Genomic DNA, 19,002 nt, shown 5'->3' with positions numbered 1-19,002 from the left:
AAGGGGGTTGTACCACCTTTCACTCCCGCTGGCAGACAGGAGAGTGCTGGGTGCTGCGTTGTTCATCGACATTTGCTCTGGTTGGTCTTTCTGGGTTGCACTGTGCTGGTGGGTACGTAGTGGTTCTTGAAGAAGCAATTTTTATCAGTCGTCTTAAATTTTCACACAAATACGTTTAAGACAATGAAGTCACCTCTGGATACGATTTTGGCTGCATCTTTTCCCCCTCCAGGCACATAAGCTTTTATTGTTTGTTATTTTCTGATTTTTGTTGCATTGTTGTCAGTGAATTTGGGATGTGTTTTACATTTGGTAATTGGTTGAGATTTTCTCTGTGGCCAATTAGATATGGTACATTTGGGGGAATGAATATTTCCTGTTGTTACAGAAAATAAGTGCTCTGATGGTGGCCTGTATACGACATCTCAATTTATATGTTAAATCACATATGTTAATTGTGTCATTAAAAGTGTCTGTGTTTTTTGTTCACATTGGTTACAAATACCTGAAAATATGTGAAAGTCATCCATTCTCTTTCTGGATTGGCCAATTTCTATCAGTTTTCTGTTTTTAAATTTTATATGCATGTTCTTAAATACCTACAACTTTGAAGCTGTGTTGTTTTTGTTGTTTTGTTTTTAAGACTCCTTTAATGCTTTTCGTCTTGAATTTGATTTTGCCTAGTGATAATATTGGTCCACCTGCTTTCTTTTTTTTTAAATTTTATTTTATTGAGTTATAGTCAGTTTACAATGCTGTGTCAATTCCCAGTGTAGAGCACAGTTTTTCAGTTATACATGAACATACGTACATTCATCGTCACATTCTTTTTCTCTGTGAGCTACCACAAGATCTTGAATATATTTCCCTGTGCTATACAGTACAATCTTGTTTCTCTGTTTTATACATACCTGTCAGTATCTGCAGATTGCCGACTCCCAGCCTGTCCATTCCCACATTTGCTGGGAACCTCTTTTGCTATTCCTGTCCCACTTTCCCAACCATTTTGTGTTCTGGTTTATGTAGGTCTCATGTAAATAGCATCTGAGTCCACTTTTTGGAGGTGGCTGAGGATTGTTTCCTAATCTTGAAGTCCAGGTTGGTCCACGTAGGCTAAATTCATTTTAATAAATAAACAGAATTCCATTCTGTGAGCCAGTCTCACTTTAATCATCCACGTGTCTACTGAGTGAAGGTTAGTTGTATTCAGTGATGCAGACCATCTTATGTGAGCATCTGTCCAAGTCTCCTGGTCCCTGTGGGCAGGAGTCCTCCAGCAATAGACATCTGGGAGTGAAACTGCAGGTGTGCACCTCCCACCTCTCCCAGGTGTGGCCAGATTGCCCTTCAGAGTGACAAAGGACTTCACATCCCACCAGCAAAGCACAAGTTCTTATTTCTCCATGTTTTCCAGCCGTGGTATTACTCAGAATTCAAAGTTTTGCCAACGCCTTGGGAGTTAATAGTAATTTATACTAATTTTACATTAGATTTCACGAGTCAATAATGCAGTTGAACATAATCCGTGTTGGTTTAATAACCACTGGATTGCTAGTTCATATGTAGTCTCTGTTTATTTGTAGGTTTACTACTTGCGTATTTTCTTACTTGCTAAAACTTCTTTGTAGCTCCAAAATCAGTACTCAGGATGCTTTCTTGGTCACTGCTGGATGCATGCAGAGCAGTGAATGTTTCTGAGTTGCCCAGTGCACACATTCCCAGCTGAGGTCTGCCGTCTTGTTTCAGCTCTCCTGCTGCGCATGAGTCCTTTTCTTGGTCTGCTTACACTTTGTGCTCTTTGTTGGTGACACTGCTGTTTAGAATGGTCCCACGCACAGTGCTGAAGCGCTGTCTTGTGTTCCTAAGCACCAGAAGGCTGGATGTGCCTTACAGGAGACATTCATTAGCTAAGCGTCATTCAGGCATGAGTTACTGTGCTGCTGGCCATGAGCTCATTACTAATGCGTCATCAACCCACATGAAATAAGACGTCTTTAGACAGAAACACACATGAGACAAGGTTAAGTATTGATTGGTTGATGAAAATGTGATGACTGCAGACTTGCAGAAAATTCTCTCTACAGCTCATTATTCACAAAGCCACTGTATTTTGTGCATTTTTCATTAGGATACTCATCTTTTTCTGATTGAGTTTCAAGAGTTTTAAAATATATTCTGGATGTAATTTTTACATACTTTTTACGCCATCTTGAATTTATTTTCATGCTGGCATAAGCTAGGGTTCTCCTGTGATATTTTTCTATATCAATGGCCTAGTACCCTGGCACCATCTAATGAATAGCCCCATCTGTCATCATTCAATTTAATGTCATGTCTGTCATCTGTGAAATTTCCATACATGTGGATCTGCTTCTAAGCTCTCTATTTTGTTCTAGTAGCTTCTGTACCCAGAATAAATACCACAGTATTCTAACAGTAAGCTTTATAATATGTCTTGCTATATATGTAGAGAAATATTCTCTTATTGCTGTGTATTAATTGTGTCTCCCTCCTTCCCAAATTCAGATTTTGAGGCCTTAACTCTCCTCCACCTGACTGTGTTAGAGATAGGGCCTTTAAGGAGGTAATTAAGGTTAAATGAGGTCATAAGTGTGGGGCCCTGACCTGATAGGCCTGGTGTCCTTATAAGAGGAGGAAGAGACAGTAGAAATCTCTGTGTCTTCTGTCTGGCACGTGGGGACACAGCAAGAAGGTGGCCATCTGAAAGCTAGGAACTAAATGGGCTGGCACTTTGATGTTGAACTTCTCAGTCTTCAGAACTGTGAGAAGTCAATGTCTATTGGTTAAGCCCCCCAGTTTATGGTGTTTGTTACAGCAACTTGAGCTGGCTAATACAGCTACTTTACTGCTATGCTGTTTTTTTCCAAGTTAACTTGACTTTTCTCGTTTCCTCTCCCATATGAATTTTGTCAGTTTATATTTTTGTTGGAATTGCATAGAAGTTTGATTTTTTACAGTTACTTTTTCAGCTATAAAGGTGATCATGTAGCTTTTTTTTTCTTTCAACATATTAATATTATTTTGTATAATAGAGTTCCTAACATTGAGTAACTTTATAGTTCTAGACTGATATCTGCTCGGTCAGGGTGAGATAGTCTTTTTTTTTGGTCAAAATTACCTTTATTTATTAATTTATTTTTATTGAGTTATAATTAGTTTACAATGTTGTGTCAATTTCTGGTGTGCAGCACGATTCTTCATTCATGAACATGCATATATTCATTTTCATATTCTTTTTCACCATGAGCTACTACAAGATATCGAATATATTTCCCCGTGTTTATCTATTTTATATATACCAGTCAGTATCTGCAAATTTCAAACTCTCAGTTTATCCCTTCCTACCCACCTCCCCCTGGCAACCACAAGTCTGTATTCTATGTCTGTGAGTCTGTTTTTGTTTTATATATAAGTTCATTTGTCTTTTTTTTTTTTTTTTTAGATTCCACATATGATATTCCCCACTCATATACTCATGGCATATGGTATTTTTCTTTCTCTTTCTGGCTTATTTTATGTGGAATGACATTCTCCAGGGACATCTATGTTGCTGCAAATGGCATTATGTTGTCATTTTTTATAGCTGAGTAGTGTTCCATTGTATAAATATGCCACAACTTCTTTATCCAGTCATCTGTCAATGGACATTTAGGTTGTTTCCATGTCTTGGCTATTGTAAATAGTGCTGCTGTGAACATTGGGGTGCAGGTGTCTCTTTGAGTTAGGGTTCCTTCTGGATATATGTCTAAAAGTGGGATTGCTGGGTCATAGGGTAAGTCTGTTTTTAGTCTTTTGAGGAATGAGATATTCTTTTAATATGCTGCTGAATTGATCTACTGACTCTGTGTTGGCAGCTGATCGTCTTTGTTTGGTTACTTTGTAGTCTAAGGCCCCAGACCCTTGACAGTTGTCTTTCTGCGGCCATAATTTTTCCTCCGCATTGACGGTGACTGTGTTTCAATTGACTAACCTCCACCTCCTTTGCGGTATCTTTGGAAGTTAACCAAAACAAAGACAAGAAAGGGAAAATCGGGCTTAGGGCTAACACAGAAGCATCCACAAGTCGGCCCTGGAATACGCCCCGCTTACCCAGCGCCGCGGCGCCTCTCTCGGGCCGGTTCCTGAGAAAGCGCAGAGCAGCTTTCACTATTGGTCCAGCGGCGTCTCCTGTCCCTGCAGACGGAGGCTTGAACCAGTGAGTGATGCTACAGCCCCGGCTGATCCCCGTGTCCAGCGCGTCAGTGCCGGACACGCTGCTGTCGGGTTTGAACCCTGAACGGGGTTGGCTGGGTGACTCGCCCACTCCGGGCTCACGCTCTCATCCCCTGCCCGCTGCCCCGACGTGCCCACACACCTGGCCCCCGGCAGTGTGGTGGTCATCGCTGTGTGTGTGTTGAGGGAGGCGGGGGTGGCGATCCTCAGAAGTTCAGGGATTTATTACCATTTAAACATTGTTTTCCCTTCTATCCATTTGAAGGGAGGGGCGAGGAGGGTGTGTATATGCAGAACAAAAGCTTTAAGAACAGGCTGTTTCTCCACAGAGAGAAGTTCAAAGACAGGGTTATTATAGCTTACCCAGGTAGCAGTTTTGGTAATGCGAGGGGATTAACAGGAGGCTATGTGTCTCAGACTTCATGTATGGGTTTCATTTATATCTGCTTTTTTAAAAAGTGGTTTATTTTCACGATGATGGATGCATACCTCCCCTGGTGGGGTAGCCACTGGGGAGGTGGGTCTGCAGGGCAGGGGGATGCTCCCTGAAGCCTGCGCATGGGGGCTTCCGTGTCTCCTGTGTTGGCTTGGGCCACCCCGGTGGCCCACAAGTGCGTACACGCACCGTGTGCTTCAGCAAAAACGTCTGCTTAAAGGAAAGTGTGTTGTTTTTTTGGACAATTAAAAGTGATGTTAATTATTGGCCTCTGGGAAATCACCTGCCTTGAGGCCATGTCCTGAGCCTCTCTTATTTCTGGCTTCACAAGCTGCAGATAATTCCAAGGCTTCAGCCATTCCCCACCCATATACTCATGACCCTGCAGTCTCTGCTTCTAAGTCTGCCTTATCTCCCCATCCCCAGGCCCCCGCGTTTCAGCCCGTCTCTGGGCGGATGACTCACGGGCACCTCACATGGTGTGTGTCTCAATGGAACTCAGCCTCCTTCTGCCTCAAACCCCTTCCATTGCTGCTGGAGGGGGGGGTCATCCTAAGACTGGTGCAAACTTTATTCTAATTACAGGGAAATAGCACTATTTAAAAAGACAAAACAAAACTGAAACTGCCAACTGAGAAGCCAGTAATTAAAAATGACTTCAGGAGAAATCAAGCTGCCTTCCCAACAAGCTGGTAAAAGTTGACTCACTCAGACAGAAGGCCAGCAGTTAGCATCTGATGTTAAATGCATTAAAGCACCAGCCTGATCAAGCTGAGGTGGAAGCAGGAGAAATACGCAGTAACACATTCCATGCGCCCACTATGGCTTTTTTTTTTTTTTTTAACATTTTTTATTGATTTATGATCATTTTACCATGTTGTGCCCACTACGTCTTTTTGTTCTAATTTGAGCCCATGTGTTAGCTCTTATGCCCCAACATGCATGGATGAGAGCTTTCCACACCCCGATCTCTAGATTTACCCAAGGTCACCAGTCTTCCAAGGTTGATGTGAGAGGAACTGCCCCCCCGAGCATGGTAGACAAGGCAGCGTTTACTTGCTCGTGAACTGTTAACGCTGGAGACCCTGTGTCTCTGTCCCTGGGCAACTCGTGTGATCCCAGCCTTAGAAATGGCCATTGCAAAAGCCAGCGTTTCTTAAAGGTTCTGCTGACTTGAGTTTTTATGCCATGAGCATTGCTGCTGGGTGTGTTCAGATGGACCAAGTGCCCATTTTTGCCACATCTCGTAGAACATCAGTATAATTGGATGCCAGGAGTGTTTCATCTCAGAAGCAGAGAGAAAGAAAGTATGAAATCTGATTTTCAAGGAAATCGTCCATTCATTTATTCATTTAACACACGGATCTTGAGGGCCCACTATGTGTCCGGCTCTGTTCAAGGTGTCAGGGCTTCAACAATGAATGAAACAGACAAACACCCCAAAATTCCTTCCCCGTGCTGCTTGCGTTCTCCTGGGAGACGCTTATGTCTGGCTTCTTTCACAAAATCTAATATCTGAAAGACAATGCCTGTGGTTTTGCCCTTTTAATTGATAACAAATACTCTGTTGTGTGAAGATACTTCAGTGTGTTCATTCACCTGTCGATGGGCATTCAGGCTTCCTCTTTGGGGCAGTTATAAATAAGCTGCTGTGAACATTTGCGCTCAGCTATTTGGGGGAACATGTTTCCGTTCTTCTAGGGTAAATCTTAGGTGTGAGATTGCCCGGTCAGATGGTGCCTGGATGTAGAACTGTAAGAAATTGCCACACTCATTCCCAGAGTGGTCTTTCCGTCACACACTGCCCCCAGCACCGTGGGAGAGTTCCAGCTGCTCCACATCCGACATCTGATGTCGTCAGTCACTTAATTGTAGCCACTCTCCATCGTTGTGTCATGATGATTCCTGATGCTTTAATTACGTTTCCTCAATCACTAAAAACGGGACCATCTTCTAAGGACACATTTTTTTGTGACGTATCTGGCCTTTTGTCCAATTTTTACTGTGTTGTTTGTTTTCCTATTGAGTTATGGGAGCTCTTTGTATATTCTGTGTATAATTCCTTTGCGAGAGAGATACAGAATGTTTTGTTCCATCCTGTGGCTTGCCTTTTTTTTTTTATTTTCTTAGTGCTGTCTTTGGATGAACAGGAATATTGAATTTTGATAAGTCTTGTTAGATTACTGGCAGATCACCTGAAGCTTATGGCGTTTAGTGTCAGTTTTTGTTGAAGATGTTTCTTCCTCTGTGTCACTCAGGCAGGAAGCCTGTTTATTACAGGCGTGATAAGAACCAGCAACTGTGAAACTGGTTTAACCGCTTTTAACAAAAAACTGGGGGAAAAGTTACCTTCTTACACCTCACATGAATTTTGACCCTGATTACTTTTCAACCTCAAAGGAGCCAACTTTCCTTTAAAGCTTATTCGTTACATATATGTATATATCAAGGACTTTTTCTAAGCTTTTCTTCAAACTGTAGCACGTACCGTTGAGGGAAGGTGCTGAGCAGACCCGCATCCTCTCAGCCGTTTGTGGAGAAGCCCTTTCCATCACAGCGCCATGGCTCCTTCTTCAGTTTCCTCTCAATCTCCCTCTCCTTTCCTGTTGCTTTTTTTTAACCCACTATTGTGGTTACTTCTCCCTCCCCCTTTCCTCGACCATGAACTTGTGGGTGTGCACGTTCCTCCTTCCTCTGGGTTACTAATGCCGGGCAGCCCTGGGAAGGGAGGAGCTTTCCAAAACTGAGTTTCTGTAACATCGACCTTCTGCGACTCGGTGAGCGTGCTTGTTTCACTCGTGTGTTTTAAGGGGTTTTACAGCAGGCGGCTTCTGTCTCAGCAGTTTCCTTTGGTCTCTGAATGACCAGCTTCGCAGACTTTCTCCAGCTCTGCTGTTCTTCAGGGGTCCCAGACGAATCTGGGTGAAGGTGAAGCATAATTTTGTTTGAAACGGAGAAGTAATTTCCACTTGTTTTCTCAAAATTCAGAAGCCCGAAGGATGCCATTGTCCGGCCAATTCTGTTTGCGTTTCTGGACATTCTCTAAAATTCAGATGGGAAGCCCGCTGGGACGAGTAAGCTGTGGATGAGACATGATGGCCTTAAGCCCCTTCTCAGTGTGTCTTCCCTGCACCCTTGTTGATTCCCCCATCCTGAGGGCACCTGGCCGGTGGCCAGGGAGAAACCCACAGGGAGGGACCAGGCTTTCTATCCTTTGACTCTTTTTATTTTTATATTATTTTATTGAAGTATAGTCAGTTTACCATATTGTGTCAATCTCTGGTGTACAGCATCGTGTTTCAGTCATACATATACACACATACATTCCTTTTCATATTCTTTTTATTATAGGTGACTACAAGATACTGAATATAGTTCCCTGTGCTACATAGTAGAAACTTGCTGTTCATCTATTTTTATATATAGTAGTTAGTATCTGCAAATCTTGAACTCCCAATTTATCCCTTCCCACCCCGTTACCCCCCTGGTAACCATAAGTTTGTTCTCTATGTCTGTGAGTCTGTTTCTGATCTGTAAATAAGTTCACTTGTGTCTTTTTTTTAAGATTCCATATATGAGCGATCTCATATGGTATTTTTCTTTATCTTTCTGACTTACTTCACTTAGAACGACAATCTCCAGGTCCATTTATGTTGCTGCAAATGGCATTATTTTATTCTTTTTTAGGGCTGAGTAGTATTCCATTGTGTATACGTACCACAACTCCTTTATGTAGTGTCTCTTGACTCTTGAAGCAGAGAAGAGAAATTACTCACCCTTGTGGGATCACAGAAGGGACTTACTGAATCAAATCTCCTACCCTAGGCATGGCTGATGTTAACAGGAACACACACATCTTACCACTTTCCTAGAATAGCGGGGGAGCCCCCTCAACCCAGCCTGCAGGTGGTGACGTGGGGCTCACACACCGGGACAGAGTCAACTTGCCCTTGTGTTTGTGTATTTGGCAAGTGTACACATTGGTTTTAGTGAGAGTGAGAGAGGGCTGAGTTGGCTGTGTCTTGTTAGCACATGTGCTTGCGCATTTAAACTATATTTAAGGAATCCTTGACCCAAAGAAATGATGGGGCTGGGGAGCTTGAGAGGAAGGGCATCCGGCTCTCCTTGACACCAGCATCTCTCCTATTTCGATTATTTATGGCTCCAGGTTCTTTTCTTTGAGAAAGAGGCTTTCTTCAGGGTCTTAGAAGGCAGCAGAGGAGGGAGGGAACCAGGGGCGGCTGGTGTCCTGCCAGCCCCTTTGTCTCCACTGTTAACCAGCGTCCAGCTTTGACACTGGGGAGAAAGCTGACATAGGGATCCGTAAGGCCCTTTGGTCAGATTGGACGCAGCCTAGCTTTCGTTTGGGGATGGTCTAGATCAGCGTAGGGTGGATGACAAGCGTTAGGCTTATGGCAGATTGCAGATTTGTTAGAAAACAAGCAACTTAATTACAGGCCCAAGGCACTTGCTGAAGCTTGTCCTGGGGGCGCCAGGCCCCCTCTCCTGTGCTCCCCAGCTGACAGCAGCCCTGTTACATGCACCACAGTCCGCTTTTACTGTCTCCTTGGAGCATCCTTTAAAAAGCATCGGGGCGCTTAGGTTGACTGATCTCATTGGCTGAAGGCAGGACCAACAGGTTTTACTGAAAATAATCAAGCAGGCTGTCCCCTGCCGGCGGGGAAGGTCCGACTGCAGGGCTGAGGCGGGGCTGTGCCTTTGTGCGTCTCCCTCTCCGTGCCCCGTACTTCTGCACGTGGTCTGTGCTCCGTGGCAGTGACGAGGCCACACCTCTGTTGTGTAATAGACGCAGCTCCCTGTCCAAGCTCTTTGAGGACCTGCCCGACTTTTCGGCACCCCCTCCGCTGCTCTTCTCCGTTTCAAAGAATTCTCTCCCACTGTTTTAACGGTAAAATACGGTTTCTGGATGATCATCATTTTCGTAGAAGGCCTGCTTGCAAACAACAGAAGTGAATGGCGGTGTCAGGCTAAGATGAAACGTGTTAGTCATTGGTGTTCTGTGTGTCTTTGAACGTACGCACGAGCACGTAGCCACCCATGTGTGCACGTCACCTTTATAATCCATTTTTCATACTCAATTCCCCTTCCTTGCTTCCATCCTCCCTCTCTTCTTAAAGACGCTGGAATTTTTTTTTTTTTTAAGTTTACGGATTTTACATTGCAGAGCAATTTTAGGTTTACAGAAAAACTGAACAGAAAGTACAGGGTGTTCTTGGAGCGCTCACCTGCAGCCCTCCACATGCCCGCATCTGCACACACGCACACAGCTGTCCCCATCGGCAACCTCTTGCGTCAGTGTGGTGCATTTGTTGCCGTCCATGAGCCATCGCTGATGTGTTAATAGTAGCTGAAGTGAAGTTCACCTTGGGGCTCACTCTTGGCGTTAACACACTCTGTGAGTTTGCACAAATGTATCATGCCATGCACCCACCATTATAGTACCATACAGAATGGTTTCACTGCCCTGAAAACCCCTCTTCTCCTATTTACCACCCCTTGGCATTCACCGATCTGTTTACTGTCTTCATAATTTTGCCTTTTCCAGGATGCCATAGAGTTGGGCTCAAACAGCATGCAGCCTTTTCAGACTGACTCCCTTCACTTAATAATGTGCATTTAAGTTCCTCCATGTCCTTTCATGGTTTGAGAGCTCACTCCCTCTTAGTGATGACTAATATTCCATTGTCTGGAGGTACCATGGTTTCTCCATTCACCTGTGGACATTTTGGTTGCTTCCAAGTTTTGGCAATTATGACTAAAAGCTGCTATAAGCATTCATGTGCAGGTTTTGGTGTGGACGGAAGTTTTCAGTTCATTTGGATAAATACCAAGGGACCAATTTTAAAAGAGAAAAAGAAAGCCATCGGGGATACGTGAGACCTTCCGGTGTGCTGACAGACTGTGTGTTCGCCAGGGATGACTACCACGAGGATGGATTCTGCCAGCCTTACCGGGGGATCGCCTGTGCCCGCTTCATTGGGAACCGGACCATTTACGTGGACTCCCTGCAGATGCAGGGTGAGATTGAAAACCGCATCACAGGTAGGGGCGCAGACCCTTGTGCTGAGACAAGGCGCATGCGTGCGGCTGCCTGTCACTCACGTGTGTTTCTGGTCCCTCTTATGTGTCTTGTCGGTTATGACCTCGGGTGGTGAGTCCCCTGTTCCCTGCCTCCTGCAGTAGAAAGTCAGAGGTTTTTTTTTTTTTTTTTTTCAGAAACAGTTGCAATTACCATCGTGGTTCATTCTAAAATGTTCCCACTTGTCTGTTCAAATTGGCAAGCGCAGTCCGCTCAGAATGTGCTTACACACTGAATCAGGCCACCCTCGTGGGTCGGAAGCCCTGTGTTGTCTTGTCCTCACCATGTGGCCAGGGCCTCCTGTTCCAGGACCGCCACCCTGAGGCAGGCAGCCCGGCGCCCGCGACGTTCACTCTCGGCTGTGCCTTTCCTGACTCTGCGCCCTCTCGGAGTTGCGCGTGGTTGGGGGGTACCCGGGCCTGATTTTAGCTGTTGTGAGGAGAGGTTCCAGGCCATGTGCTGCGCCCGGGGACAGTGCAGTGAACTCAGAGCCCTGTCGGCCCTTTGCTTCCAGGAATGGTCAGGTCTTCAGGCGCCTGCCTGCCGTGTGAGGAAGGGAGCAGAGCGCGGAGGGGTGGAACTGCCCGGTGCCCGCCTCTGTAGCAGTTAGCATCTCTGGGTGGCAGGTAGTCCTCACACCGACGTCAAGGACTTCCTGGGGGCAAACCCCTTGAGTGAGAAGTGAGAAAGTGCACTAGACCAGGGCCCCCGAAGTCCCCCTCCTCCTGTCTCTGCTCTCCCCACAAGCACACCCTTCTTCTCTCCAGGCTCTCTGAGGAACAGGGTCTTGTGAAGGTGACAGGTGACGCTGCTTAGCTAGGTTCTCTGCACGTGGCTCTGGCCCCAGCCAACCTCTGGTGCGGGGCTCCCCAGAGGCTCTGGTGGGGTTCACAGAGGCTTGCCTGGTAAGGGCACAAAGGAGGATCCCAGGTAGACCCTCAGGTGCCGCTGAATGTCCTTCCAAGCTCAGGGCAAGCCTGGCTTTGTCTTTTCCCCTCAGTCTGGAAGGCCTAAGGTCAAGGTCACAGAGCGGCCACCTGGCCCGTGGTTACAGACCCCCTGAGGACACGGCCAGGTGTCCAGTGACAAACAGAAAGGCAGTAACGGTTCCTGCAGATCCTGGAAGTCTCCGTTTTGGTCTAAGGGGAGAATGTCTTGAAAATGTCAGCACCTCTCACTGGAAAAGCTTTTGATTCCATTTAAAGCAGAACTTCTCAGACCTTTCTGACCTCAACACACAGTCAAAAGTGTCCTTTACACGTGACCAAGTGTACATATGCATTTATTTCATAGCTCTGAGATGGGTTATGGGAAACAACATGCACCCTTAACAAAGGCAGGGCTCTCTGAGTGTTCCTCTTCAGTTTCATTTCACTGAGGACAGAAGTTGGTTATGGCCTTAATGCGAACCGTGTGCCCTGACCTCCTCTGTTCTGTTCTAATCATCTTTTAAAATGCTGGCCGCAGACTCCAGAACTAATTGCACATCCCGCTAATTGGCAAACACTGATGGAAGACCCACGACTGTCCCTCGGTGACTTCTTCAGGAATTGTTTAAAGGATTAGCAGCTCGGATAGCTAAGCGGACTCATTTTGCAGCGGTTTTTAGATAGAAGTTTAGAAGGAGGAGTTGCTAGATGTGTGGGGGTTTTTTGAAAAAAACAAAGGTGAGGTTGCTCTGGACTGACTGACTTGTGCGTTGGCCGTGGAGATGGTCTGTTTGGAGAGCGTGCTTGCCAGGACTGGTTCCAGGGGAGCTCCCCAGGGGATGGGCCCCAGCAGCCCTCAGCGTGACGTGCAGGGTGTGGACAAAAGCAAGAACACGAGCTGGTGCCTAGAACCACCCTTCAGAAATAAGCTCTCACCTGATGGGTTCGGGGATGGGAGGGGGGGAAATCTTAAAAGGGTCAGTCGTGACATCCTGCCCGTTTATACCCCGAAAGGAACACCATGTTTGGCTTTCTCAGCTCTTTCCCTGCCTGGGGGCGAAGGTCAAGACCTCCGGATGGTCAGTCGCCAGAGCCACCTGATGGGACTGAGCTGGGTTCAGACCTGCTTCTTCAACCCCAGAGATCTTAACCTCTCACCTCTCCGTTTCTCAGTTTTATTTTACTGTTTTATTAATTTTTAACTTTTTAAATTTTAAAGTGAGAGCAAATTTATTTAGAGAGAGGCACACTCCATGGACAAAGTGCGGTCCGTCTCACTCAGAAGGGAAGACAGCTCAGGAGATACACGCTCCATAAAAAGCGTGGTCACTTGACAGATAAAGACCCAGGCCCAGAAAGGACCGGGTGACTGACTGTCCGGTAGTAAAGGACGGGGCAGGGCCGGACCTGCGCTCCCAGGCCGGCTCATCCAACCCCACCCACCTGGTGGGTCCCTTGGGGGAAATGGGCGCCAGCAGCGCCACCTGCTGGCCATGCTGGGCATGGCGCCACAAGTCCCGGGCGGAGCTGGAGCGCCCCAGGGACTTAAATTCCAACCTCTCAGGGTTTCCTACCCCCGCTCAGCAGAGTGTGCAGGCCACGGGGCCCCCTCTATCTCTAGCTGCCCGAGGTCAGATCGTTATACGCAGCTCGTTCACACATTACATTGGGTGGGCCTTCTGGCTTGGGCGCCGGACGGCGGATGCCTTCCTTGGAGCCCTGACCGTCACAGCAAGGAGGAGCGCCCTGGAGTGACCACCTTCCCTCCTGCCACTGGCAGCTCGGCTCCCGCTCACCTGCCCAGACCTGGTCCCTGCAGCTCCCACCCCCTTCCTTTCTCTAGTCAGCTGTCCGGTTCCCCCCATCAAGCGTCCTATGACGTCTTGCCCCTAAAAAGCAAGCCCACTGGCCTGGGCTCCAGCGTTCCCGCAGCCTTACGCCAAGCTTCCCCACGCCCCCGCCGCGTGACCCCGCCCTTCTCCCCGCCTCGAGCCTCCTCCTGCCGTTCCTCGGCTCTCCCCAGACTCCGCCAGGGGAGGCTCTTTCGGCGCAGCCACCTCCCCCCAGGGCTGCATGTCACAGGGCTGATGGTCCATCTTCCTGGCACATTATCTGCGTCCCCGGGGGCATCCGCTCGCAGGCCAGGCCGCCTCTCTGCTCCCAGGTCCCGGGATGTCCGGGAGACCAGGGCCTTTGTGCCTCTTCTCCAGTCTCTCCTAGAAGCCTCTCAGCCCGCGGCTTCACCTCCCCCAGTTCACAGCAGGCCCTTAGGAAGTGGCCTTGGGTCTGATAGCAGGACCTTCCTGACGTGGACGTAGCGTCCGGCTGGATGAGATGTGGGGCTTTGCTTCACTTCTTTCTTGTTTCGCTTTTGACGTTTGTAAGTGAAGCTCTAGGGCTGGGGCCTTCGTGTCTGGTGCAAATCACGGTGGAGGGGGAGCGGGGCACGGATGGGAAATGGGGGCAGGGATGCGGGCAGGGCGGGGGGCCTGGGCGGGAGACGGGCCCAGGGGCGTCGCTGGGGCCGGGGGGCACGAGGGGAGACGGGGCCACGGGCGCCGGGCAGGGGTTGCCGGCAGCGGGACGCCCCCCGTCCTAACGCTGGCCTCGCCGCCTCCGCAGCCGCCTTCACCATGATCGGCACGTCCACGCACCTGTCGGACCAGTGTTCGCAGTTCGCCATCCCGTCCTTCTGCCACTTCGTGTTCCCGCTGTGCGACGCGCGCTCCCAGGCGCCCAAGCCGCGCGAGCTGTGCCGGGACGAGTGCGAGGTGCTGGAGAGCGACCTGTGCCGCCAGGAGTACACCATCGCGCGCTCCAACCCGCTCATCCTCATGCGGCTGCAGCTGCCCAAGTGCGAGGCGCTGCCCCTGCCCGAGAGCCCGGACGCCGCCAACTGCATGCGCATCGGCATCCCGGCCGAGAGGCTGGGCCGCTGTGAGTCCGCGCGCGCGCGCGCGCGCGCCCCGGGGGGACCGGGGGGCCTGCCTCTTAGAGCCCCGGGACCGCGTTCTGTCGGGGGAAGCCCCCAGACCCGGCCCTCACGCCAGGAGGGCAGCCAGCCAGCTCCAGGCAGACAGCCCACTCGGGCCCGCCTGTCTGGGGGACCCGAGTAAGTCACTCTGTCCCATGGACACCAGGCTTGCTTCTTTAAGGTGGGAGTCCTCTCCGTGCCTGCTGCCAAGGCTGTGAGGACCTTTAGGGGACGCAGGGCTGGCCTCCAAGCCTGCCTTGATCCACAGGCACCTCTCAGCACTCACTGAGTCCGGGTGGTGGCTCTCCTTGAAGGGGGCGACCAAGAAGAGATCACCCCTCTCCCAGGCTGGAGAAGTAATCACTGCCTTGGCTGGGCTGGGTTTCCAGGAGGGTGGCTGGGCCCTCACCTGGTGTCCAGACCCAGGGTACCATCCAAATCCTGCTGCAGGGCTGGCCCCATGGCACCTCGGGCCAGCTGCTCAAATACCCACATCCTCCTATTACACGGAGATGTAACCACTGACCCCAGGAACTGGAATGGGGATTAACTGAGTTACTATTTGGAGAGTTCTTAGAATCGTACCTGCACAGAGCAAGCACTGTGGAGCCAGTGGTCCACAGACCCACAGCCCAGCTGTGGCTCAGAGAGGCCCCGGGTGTCCCCTGGGTGGTGCAGTGAGTGCGGGGCTCTGCTCACACGGGGCTGAGCTGTGTCCTCACGGGGCTGTGGGCCAGGCCTGGGAGCTTCCCTTCCCTCCCGCACAGTTTGGTTTTGCTTCCAGTGCGAGTGAACCTGAGGTTGGGGGCTGACATTCTCGTGGTGGAATGGGGGCGCCTGGTGGGTCCAAAGGGGTATCAGGGCCACAGAATGGCTTCCGATGGGTGGGCTGTCTTGCCCGTGTCCATCTCTGGTGCACCCGCCAATGTAATTGGTGGACTTGGGGCTGTGTTACCACTCTTTTTAATGCTGCTTTTCTTGGACGTTATGGCAAGTCCTTTGGTCTTTTGGAAATGCCAAACTGGGGACCTGCAGGCCAGGTGGTTTTGCTGTTCCTTTCCGGGATAGTTGAAAGAAGGTGCTGTCTGTCCCCCGGGAGGAGGGCTGCGTCCTGTGACTTTGTGGGCCTCCTCACTCATCCTCTCTCACAGACCATCAGTGCTACAACGGCTCGGGCACGGATTACAGAGGGACGGCGAGCACCACCAAGTCGGGCCACCAGTGCCAGCCCTGGGCCCAGCAGCACCCACACAGCCACCGCCTGACTAGCGCCGACTTCCCCGAGCTCGGAGGGGGGCACGCCTACTGCCGGAACCCCGGGGGGCAGATGGAAGGGCCCTGGTGCTTCACGCAGAATAAAAACGTACGCATGGAACTGTGTGACGTACCTTCTTGTAGTATGTATTCTCTCTCTCTTTTTTTTAAAGTGTTGACTGTGGGGTGCACTTTGTGATGACATGGGACCAGGAGGCGGGTGGCTCTGGGCCGCCCGCCTCCCTCCCCGCCATGTCACCACCATGATTATTTGTTTGAAGTAAAGCTGTTGCTGGTTGTTAAAGTAAAATCTGGTCATTACAGGATGTCTTAAATTATAGAAAAGTCTAAAGAATAATGCGCAAATCACCTTTAATTTCTCCACTCAGCACAGACTGCTGTTTACATTTGGGGGCCCTTCCATCAGCCCTTTTTTCCGTGTGTGGTCCCGGGATATTCAGTTTGGCATCTTGTTTGTCAATTAACATTGTCACGTATTTCCCGCTATTAGTAAAAATGCTTCCCGTGTGAGTTACGACCGGCTTCTCAGAGCAGCATCCGTAGAGGGGCACAGCCTCCTGCTCCCCTCCCTCGCCTCCCACTCTGTTCAGCTTTCACCCCTAGACTTGGCAGAGTGGGGAGAAAGTAGAACTTAAATCTCTTCGCTGTTCTCCCTGCAGTTTCCCTCTTAAATTATAACTGGGAGGAGAACGTGTAGTTAATGGTTGCAGACTTTACAGGCGTCATTATCTCTGTGCAGGAATACATTTGAAGAATGAAAATGCTGAGGGTTGGGTACAGTTCAGTGGTAGGGCACATGCTTAGCATGCACAAGGTCCTGGGTTCCATCCCGAGTACCTCCATTAAAAAAAAAAAAAAGAATGAAAACATTGGTAGTTAGATTATAGGAAAGCTACCCTTTGGAATGCTACAGTTGTTTAAAAAAAATTCCCTGCAAGGAAGGATGTTCATATTGACCTGTTAAGGGAACGAAGCAAGTTGTAGGGCAATAGATGTGTTATGTCTTTTTGCTTTCTCTTTCTGCCTTTCTATTTGTCTTTTTCTTCTCGTCCTCCCTTCCATCTTTCTCTCTTTCTCTCTTCCTTTCCTTCTTTCTTCCTTCCTTTCTTTCTTTCTCTCTTCCTTTCCTTCTTTCTTCCTTCCTTTCTTTCTTCCTTCATTTCTTTCTTCCTTCCTTCCTTCCTTCCTTCCTTCCTTTCTTTCTTTCTTTCTTTCTTTCTTTCTTTCTTTCTTTCTTTCTTTCTTTCTTTCTTTCTTTCTTTCTTTCTTTCTCTTTCTTCCTTCCTTCCTTCCCTCCTTCCTTCCTTTCTTCCTTTATTTCTTTTCTTTATTTATTTCTTTCACTCTCTTTTCTTCCTTCCTTCCTTGTAAAAGAAACAAAATGAGTGAAAGGTATGTGAATGAGCACACAGACACCCCTGTATTTCATGGAAAAAGTCCTGGAAAGAAACCCCAAACTTTTAGCAGTGACTTCTCAAGACCTACAGAGTGTTGAAACATAAGATGTTTTTACAACGAGCAGTCATTATTTTTGCAATTAAAAATAAATCAAAACATAAAGAAAAATATGTACCTTCTTTGCCCTGGCAATTCCAGGAGTCTTGTGTTGCCGACATATTTGCACTTAAAGGGCAGAAATGCAAGGTTATTTATTGCAGAATTGCTTTTAGTAGCTCAGTGAGAAAGAGGAATTGTTTGCCAGCAGAGGGCTGGATGGTAACTGGAGCACGTCTGGACTGCGGGACGGTGCACAGTTCTTGATAAATGCCTGGAGCTCTGTTCTGCAAGAAAAGTGGCCTGAGGTACAGACATTCTGCCACAAAACCAGGACCAGGAGAATATGGATGATATGACTCTATTTTAAATGACTTCTATTTAAAATTCTATTTTTAAAGAAATATATGAAACAGCTGCTTTTGTTTGTCAGATTCCTGGACTGTCAGTCATTTCATGTTCAACTTAAATATATACCTAAAAAAATTAAGTGAATACCAACCTGTTAACAATGGTACAGCCTTTGGTGAAATTAGCCACTAGGGGGTCTTCACTTTTCTGTAATACTGTAATTATTAATAAGCAACGGTCCTGTTGGTGATTTTTTTTAAAAGATAATGATAAAATCAGTGGTTGTACAAACCTCTGGGTGGACAGTGCTCCCATCTCTACCCTTGGCCTGGGGAGTCTGGAATGTCCCCCCACCCGACCCTCATCATGAAAAATGACCCAGAATCTCCACTGCCCCTGAAACTTCTAGAACATCTGCCCCCGGGATGGGGCCAGGAGAGTTCCGTGTGCGGTTTGATTTGATTTGATCTTCTGGAGGCTGGGGAGCAAGACTGGATTTGGGACGATGCTTTTTCATGCCGGTGGGGAGAGTGGTCATTTTTTAGAATGGAATTCATCTCTCAGGGACCTCGTGGACCAAGTGACTTGTTTGCTTTCAGGTGGAGAGCTCATTACTCACTCACTGTTCAAAGGGACGCCCAAGTCCCATGTAATTACTCACCAGGTTAATATGAAAACTGCTGGAGAAGTGGGGGACAGTGGAGAGGCGGCCTTTTGGAGAACTTGCGTTCTACCACTCACGGTGCAGAAGCCCCAGCTCTCCTTGAGATGTAAGCACTGGTGCCTGGCGATGCTTCAGCCTTGCAGCCGGGGGCTCTCGCCGTCTTTCCATGAATCCTGCCGGGGGAGACAAAGCCTAGCTCTCCACCGTGGACAAGCGAAAGGCAAAACACCTCAAAGCCTCAGACTGTACACCTTACCATTTTTTTTTTTTAATTGAAGTATAGTCAGTTACAACGTGTCAATTCCCGGTGTGCACCGTAATGTCCCAGCCATGCATATATATGCATATACACACATATATTCGTTTTCATATTCTTTTTCATTAAAGGTTATTACAAGATACTGAACATACAGAAGAAACTCGTTTTTTATCGATTTTTGTATACCTTACCATTGTTTTTGAACATTTCTTGTGCCCCAGTGCATACTGTGGGGTCAGACTCATTGGCTGCCAGCGCACTTTTAAATCAAATGCACTTTAAACGAT

General features: G+C 48.2%; 1 protein-coding gene across 2 annotated transcripts in view; it reads left to right on the top strand.

The window, feature by feature from the left end:
* The window catches only part of ROR2 (receptor tyrosine kinase like orphan receptor 2), a 192,576-nt gene that overhangs the window by 167,701 nt on the left and 5,873 nt on the right, over nucleotides 1–19,002 (top strand). The window contains exons 5-7 of one of the 2 annotated variants that reach the window (XR_010379187.1): nucleotides 10,605–10,732; nucleotides 14,321–14,635; nucleotides 15,824–16,035. Coding sequence is in view for 1 of the 2 variants with exons in the window: in XM_064482452.1 (XP_064338522.1) it covers nucleotides 10,605–10,732; nucleotides 14,321–14,635; nucleotides 15,824–16,069 (689 nt within the window). In the remaining variant the exon portion in view is untranslated. Of the gene's footprint in view, nucleotides 1–10,604; nucleotides 10,733–14,320; nucleotides 14,636–15,823; nucleotides 16,070–19,002 lie in introns of both variants that reach the window. The other variant, XM_064482452.1, reaches the window with a different exon arrangement.

The sequence above is a fragment of the Camelus dromedarius genome, chromosome 36 (assembly GCF_036321535.1).
Source record: "Camelus dromedarius isolate mCamDro1 chromosome 36, mCamDro1.pat, whole genome shotgun sequence".
In the NCBI taxonomy this organism is placed as follows: domain Eukaryota; kingdom Metazoa; phylum Chordata; class Mammalia; order Artiodactyla; family Camelidae; genus Camelus; species Camelus dromedarius.
This window is presented reverse-complemented; position numbering and strand designations above follow the sequence as displayed.